Below are 7404 nucleotides of genomic sequence, written 5' to 3'. Positions count from 1 at the left end.
AAGGTAACGACCGTCGGCCGTGTCAGAGCGGGGGGGTGAAGGTGGTGTTTGTGGATTCATGTAAAATCCCACTGTGACGAGCACGTAATGTCTGAGTCCACCTCCCCGGGACTTTTCCATCGCTGATCCCATCCTATTCATCTCTCTGGAACAGCACTGTGTCCCCCAGTATCATGCCATAATGCGCGCGCGTGTGTGTGTGTGTGTGTGTGTGTGTGTGTGTGTCGATGCCATAATGCTGTTGTGATTCGAGGCGGCGGTTGTGTGTGTGTGTGTGGATATCATGCCATAATGCTGTTGTGATTTGAGACGGCGGTTGTGTGTGTGTGTGTGTGTGTGTGTGTGTGTGTGTGTGTGTTGAGTCCCTGTGTGTTTACTGTGGTTGTGGGATAATTTTTATTTTTCTCAGTGAATGTTTAGTAGTGAAATCTAATTACCATCCTCTTACTCTGACCCTTGTGCCATCTGAAACCCCTGTTGGAATGTTTTGACTTAGGAAAGCTAAGATAACCCCTGTGTCACCGAACTGTGGGTGACCCTCAGGATGAGGGGTCGTAAACATTTCTTATCTCTGTTAAAATGCCAGATGTTTAGGTGATTACTGGAGGGTGACAACTTGTGATTTTGCGTGGGTGTGTGTTAAGGGTATAGGAGTTGGCTTCACCCACAGATGTGTGGGCTTGTTACTTTGACATTTCATGTGTGGAAAATGTTCCCGGCGTCGTGAATAAAGCTGCAGTCTCACACCAGTTGTCTTGGAGTAATTTTGACCTGTGGTCATCTCCTCAGGACTTTGCCATCGGTCTGGAGAACAAGGTGTCCTCCATCAACGAGGCCTTGCAGATGAAGGCCCTCACCTTCGTCATCGACGCCTGCAAGATCCTGGCACAGGCACGCAAGGTAGGAGGCAGCTTCTGAACATGAGCACACACTCTTCCTCACGAGTACACACACACTCTTCCTCACGAACACACACACACTTCCTCACGAGCACACACACACACTTCCTCACGAGCACACACACACTCTTCCTCACGAGCACACACACACTCTTCCTCACACACACACACTTTTCCTCACAAACACACACACACTTCCTCATGAGCACACAAACACACTCTTCCTCACGAACACACACACACACACACATTTCCTCACAAACACACACACACTTTTCCTCACGAACACACACACACTTTTCCTCACTAACACACATACACTCTTGCTCATGAGTGTGTGTGTGTGTGTTCTGACCTGACCTGCTGTGGTCATCCCCAGGTGCTGGCCTTCTCGTGTGTGTGTGTGTGTTCTGACCTGACCTGCTGTGGTCATCCCCAGGTGCTGGCCTACTCGTGTGTGTGTGTGTGTGTGTGTGTGTGTGTTCTGACCTGACCTGCTGTGGTCATCCCCAGGTGCTGGCCTACTCGTGTGTGTGTGTGTGTGTGTGTGTGTGTGTGTGTGTTCTGACCTGACCTGCTGTGGTCATCCCCAGGTGCTGGCCTACTCGTGTGTGTGTGTGTGTGTGTGTGTGTGTGTGTGTTCTGACCTGACCTGCTGTGGTCATCCCCAGGTGCTGGCCTACTCGTGTGTGTGTGTGTGTGTGTGTGTGTGTGTTCTGACCTGACCTGCTGTGGTCATCCCCAGGTGCTGGCCTACTCGTGTGTGTACAGCTACTACAACCAGGACACAGAGAAGATGGATGTGATGGAGCAACAGACGGAGGCTCTGGACCTCCACACCAACGCCCTGCAGATCCTCCTGGGTGAGGGGGGGGGAGAACGCCCTGCAGATCCTCCTGGGTGGGGGGGGGGGGGGGAGAGAGAGAGAGAGAGAGACCGAGACCTGCAGATCCTCCTGGGTGAGGAGGGGGGGGGAGAGAGAGAGAGAGAACGCCCTGCAGATCCTCCTGGGTGAGGGGGGGGGGGGGGGGAGGGAGAGAGAGAGAGGGGGGGAAGGGAGGGAGGGAGAGAGAGAGAGAGAGAGACCGAGACCTGCAGATCCTCCTGGGTGAGGAGGGGGGGGGGGAGAGAGAGAGCGAGAGAGAGACCGAGACCTGCAGATCCTCCTGGGTGAGGGGGGTGGGGGGGGGGAGAGAGAGAGAGAAGGCCGTTTGAAATATAAATCAACTGAAAAACAAATAAAAATGCAACTAAGATCATGTATACAAAGGGCAAAGTAAAGGGATGTGCTGGATTATAACTCAAAGTAAAGGGGTGCGCTGGATTATAACTCAGAGTAAAGGGGTGCTGGATTATAACTCAAAGTAAAGGGGTGCGCTGGATTATAACTCAAAGTAAAGGGTGCGCTGGATTATAACTCACTGCCTAGTTCTCATACATAGCACAGCCTCATAGTGTTGCCTGTGCTCACTGTCTGTATGCTGCAGAGCACAGTGTGAAAGTGCTCCAGTGTTAAATGTCTATGCTACATAGTGCAGTGTTAGTGCTCCAGTGTTAAATGTCTCTATGTTACATAGTGCAGTGTTAAATGTCTATGCTACATAGTGCAGTGTTAGTGCTCCAGTGTTAATGTGCTCCAGTGTTAAAGTGCTCCAGTGTTAAATGTCTCTATTCTACATAGTGCAGTGTTTAAGTGCTCCAGTGTTAAGGCTTCTACATACCTGACGCACCCGACCGGTAGCGCGACAATGTGACGTCAAAATGACGTAGATCTCTCTGGCGCGCCAGGGTTTTGGCCGTGTAGCGCGAGGTAGCGCACCACTCATTTTTTTTCAGACGAGCGCGACAAGGCGGAAACAGGAAGATGGACTAGTTCGAGGGCAAGCGAGTTGCAGTGTTTTGTTACAGTCGTGAATTTTTAATAGTTTGCTGGATAAGTTAACAAAGTTACCAGTGAGAGTTGCAACACATGGAATTAAGAGGAAAGAATAGAAACGATTTAGTTTCAAACAAAGGATATCTATTAAGGCCTGAACAAAATCTCTTTCCACTTCAGGAAATTACACAAACTCAGCCAGCTGCTAGCTAGCTAGCTAGCTAACTAAACTGTTTAAATTATTAAAATTTCCCTCGGGATGACTAAAGTACCTATCTATATATCCATCTATCTATCTATCTATCTACCTGTGCACACACCTTGGAAACTACATGATAATGATGATGGTAGTTGTGAATAGTAGCAACCAAAGTCTGAAGTACCATCACAGAGGCTAGCTACTGGTGTTTCTTACTGCAGCTTCTTCTGCTGTGTAAGTAGTTAATGTTAGTCTTTTCACAACAGCGACACCTCTGTTCAGGAGAATATTGCAACTAGTGTTGCGCCCACCACGCGCGAGTATAAATGGTTACGGCGCTTCTGTGACGTCACATTGTCGCGCTACTGGTCGGGTGCGTCGAGTATGTGGGACGTTTTAGTGTTCCGTGCTGACTGTGCTCTGTGCTGCCCCCAGAGGAGACGTTGCTGCAGTGCACTGACCTGGCCTCCTGCGTGCGCCTGCTGAAGCCGGAGCACCTGAACACGGGTCTGGAGCTCATCCGCCGCATCCAGGAGCGCCTGGTGGCCATCCTGCAGCACTCCACACAGGTGAGCAGGCCAGTGCACACACACACACCTGTCCACAGGTGAGACCAGTCCAGATCACTGATCAAGGATCCCGCATACAGGTGAGACAGGTCAGATCACCGATCAACACACCTGTGTACAGGTGAGACAGGTCAGATCACCGATCAAGGCACAAATAATAATAAGAAGAAATGGTTAGCATGTGAAGGTACACCTGTTTACAGGTGAGACATTATGTTGTAGCAGTGAACCGCTTTATATGGCAGTCTTGTTTAATGTTTCTGTGCGTGTGCATGTGTGTGTGTGTGTTGGCAGGACTTCCGGGTGGGCTACCAGACCAAGTCTGCAGACCAGGAGGCTGGACAGGCGTCAAACCTCAACCACACGGGGACTAACAAAGAGTGAGCCCTCTCTCCCTCTGTCTTCCTGTCATTATAGAGTTTAATAGGATAGCAACTATCTCCCTCTGTCTTCATAGAGTTTAATAGGATAGCAACTATCTCCCTCTGTCTTCATAGAGTTTAATAGGATAGCAACTATCTCCCTCTGTCTTCATAGAGTTTAATAGGATAGCAACTATCCCCCTCTGTCTTCATAGAGTTTAATAGGATAGTAACTATCCCCCTCTGTCTTCATAGAGTTTAATAGGATAGTAACTATCCCCCTCTGTCTTCATAGAGTTTAATAGGATAGCCCTCTCTCCCTCTGTCTTCATAGAGTTTAATAGGATAGCCCTCTCTCCCTCTGTCTTCATAGAGTTTAATAGGATAGCCCTCTCTCCCAGTCAGTGCTGTCAGTGCTTTTCAAATCATAAAGTGCAACAAGTATTCTTCTCATTCCTGCATCTATCATTTCTATCTCTCATCCTCTCTCTCACTCTATCCCTTATCCTCTCTCACTCTATCTCTCATCCTCTCTCTCACTCTATCCCTCATCCTCTCTCACTCTATCTCTTATCCTCTCTCACTCTATCCCTCATCCTCTCTCACTCTATCCCTTATCCTCTCTCTCACTCTATCCCTTATCCTCTCTCACTCTATCCCTTATCCTCTCTCTCACTCTATCCCTTATCCTCTCTCACTCTATCCCTTATCCTCTCTCACTCTATCCCTCATCCTCTCTCTCACTCTATCCCTTATCCTCTCTCACTCTATCCCTTATCCTCTCTATCCCTTTATCCCTTATCCTCTCTCACTCTATCCCTCATCCTCTCTCTCACTCTATCCCTTATCCTCTCTATCACTCTATCCCTCATCCTCTCTCTCACTCTATCCCTTATCCTCTCTATCACTCTATCTCTCATCCTCTCTCTCACTCTATCCCTTATCCTCTCTGTTACTCTATCTCTTATCCTCTCTATCTCTTATCCTCTCTATCCCTTTATCCCTTATCCTCTCTCACTCTATCCCTCATCCTCTCTCTCACTCTATCCCTTATCCTCTCTATCACTCTATCCCTCATCCTCTCTCTCACTCTATCCCTTATCCTCTCTATCACTCTATCTCTCATCCTCTCTCTCACTCTATCCCTTATCCTCTCTATCACTCTCTCTCATCCTCTCTCTCACTCTATCCCTTATCCTCTCTATCACTCTATCTCTCATCCTCTCTATCCCTCTATCCCTTATCCTCTCTATCACTCTATCTCTCATCCTCTCCCGTTGGTCTCACCTCCAGGTCGAAGTCCGAGAGGGGCTCTGAGTCGGGGGATTCGGACAACAACAACTACACGGGTGAGGAGGGGGGTGACGAGGCGGAGGAGGATGAGGAGTACGACGACGACTACGTGCCCGAGTGGCACGAGGACTACGACGAGGAGGACATCGACGAGGACGACTTCTTCTCCGATAACGAAGAGTCCGAGAACCTGGAAAGCGACTTCAGTCCCCTCGACTGAGGAGACGGTGCCGTACGGATCCGCCTGTCCACCCAGACGTACCGAACCCACCTCAGCATCTTCACTGAGCAGGCACCGCGACCACACGCATCCCAGAGTTCCCAGATCAACGACAAAGCACTTAGAGGAAGAATTCAGAATTCAGCTTTGGAATCAACCTAGTGGAGGTTGTGAATGTTAACAGTAAAATGCCATCCCCAGAGTGTATTGAGGGCGGTAGAGCCTGGTTGGCCTCTTACATGTTTGGATTGAGTCCCGTGTTTATAAAAGCTCCATTTTGGGGCGGTTGCCTTTTTTATTTAACCATTATGAGGAGCAGGCATTGTATGGCCTGCTGAGGCTCTTGCCTTTCTGTTTTCTTTTGCTCTTTATTTTATGAGACATCACATCTGTTTTCATTGCCAAGCAGGGTATGAAGATTCAAAAGCGTAGAGAAGGAGAAGTTCCAGGCTAGTTGTGCAGACGCTCTGAGACATGCGTTAGAGAGAGCAGCTTGCTACTTTTGATTTGATGCTAAATGCTGTTTCTTTTCTCTGCCTCTTCCAACTGTAATAAGAAGGGATTTGTATTGCAGTCAAAGCACCTTTTTTGGCAAACATTTCTTTCTTTCTGTTTTTTTCTTCTTTTTTATCCAAAATTGTGGATGCTAAATGTGTATTCCTTCATTTCTGTAACAAAATGCCTTGATTTCTGTTTATCCTCTTTTTTTTTTTTTTTAAATTCTAATAATTCATGAAAATGCCTTGGTATGTGTATTTCAAGCGTTCTGCGTCCTCTCTGTGGCTGCACATCAATTCCGCCCGTTGTGATTGGGTGTGAGAGGCAGGCACGAGAGGAGGAGGAGCCTCTGAATGCGTTAGTGCTCCAGAACTGTGTTGTCATAGCAACTGATTGCTGTGACGGAGAGCTGGGCCCTGGTTCTGGTGTTCAGACAAATCACATATTTCTGCTGTCCCCTACTGGACTCCATCACTACAATCATAAGTTCACGGGCGACATAACTCGTAATCGCTATTATGCTCCTAATGGCTTTATCTTGATTTCTTGCTAAAAAACCGATGGGTAAAAGAAAGTCAAACTTTTGGACATGTTTATGTTCCGTTGCAATGTTCAGAGATATCAAATATCCTACAATGTCTTGGTTTGAATTAGCAGTAAGTTAAAGATATCCTTAAAGATATCCTTATATTCATATATTGTTCCACCATTATATAATGTTCTCTTTCTGCGTGAAGTTGTGCAACTTCAGCTAACTGAATAAAGTGCTTTTCTCAAACTGCATCGTTGTGCGTTCACTGCTGACTTGGAGGTAATAAGAAGCTGGTCTGACTGAGAAGTGGTGTAGACCTACTGGGGAAGTTGTAGTGTAGCCTACTCGTTGTAGTGTAGCCTACTCGGTATAAAAACACGGTGCCATACTCCGTATGTATTCAGTCATGTAGTGAACGTAATGTACAGTTCAGAATAGGATCAACAAACCAAAATGACTCATTCACAAAAGGTTAGTGAATGAAACCTAGATACGGTCTATATCATGTGATGTCTTAGACAAACAAATAAATTGATTCAAAACTCAGAGAGACTGGAAATCCTGAACACTGGAATCTTTTTTCAGAGTCCGAACTGCAACTTGTTTCCGTCTGGTTGTGATGCTGCTTATATAGATTCCAAGTATGTACGGAATCAGAATCTGGATCCTCCCTGGTTTACCGAGATGCCATGTTCAAACAGAAGGTCAGCGTAACAGGAGGTCAACTTCCCATGCCTGTCTGGGACGATAACACGCATTGTATGAACAGGAGGCTGTAGTGTCTCTTTTATGCTGAAGGACAGGAGCTGTAACCTGATATTAGACCTCAAATAGTAAAACCCATAAGGACTTGGAGCCTAGAGATGCTGACAGTACAGATCTAAAATAGTAAACCCCATAAGGACTTGGAGCCTAGAGCTGCTGACAGAGCCTAGAGGTGCTGACAGTATAGACCT

At 47.2% G+C, this 7404-nt stretch overlaps 1 protein-coding gene across 8 annotated transcripts in view; it reads left to right on the top strand.

Annotated features, from left to right (window-relative positions):
• The window catches only part of LOC121685734 (cullin-9), an 80807-nt gene extending 74110 nt beyond the window's left edge, over positions 1–6697 (top strand). For 7 of the 8 annotated variants that reach the window (XM_042066449.1, XM_042066448.1, XM_042066450.1 and 4 more), the window contains 6 exons: positions 1–3; positions 790–900; positions 1645–1762; positions 3410–3543; positions 3838–3923; positions 5199–6697. The exon at positions 1–3 is cut by the window's left edge and continues 72 nt beyond it. In XM_042066449.1, the coding sequence (XP_041922383.1) occupies positions 1–3; positions 790–900; positions 1645–1762; positions 3410–3543; positions 3838–3923; positions 5199–5418 (672 nt within the window). In that variant the 3' untranslated portion in view covers positions 5419–6697. Of the gene's footprint in view, positions 4–789; positions 901–1338; positions 1591–1644; positions 1763–3409; positions 3544–3837; positions 3924–5198 lie in introns of those variants that run through there. The other variant, XM_042066453.1, reaches the window with a different exon arrangement.
• Positions 6698–7404: the final 707 nt, after the last annotated feature.

The sequence above is a fragment of the Alosa sapidissima genome, chromosome 16, assembly GCF_018492685.1.
Source record: "Alosa sapidissima isolate fAloSap1 chromosome 16, fAloSap1.pri, whole genome shotgun sequence".
NCBI lineage: Eukaryota > Metazoa > Chordata > Actinopteri > Clupeiformes > Clupeidae > Alosa > Alosa sapidissima.
The sequence above is the reverse complement of the archived record's forward strand: the minus strand, read 5'-3'. Positions and strand labels throughout refer to the sequence as shown.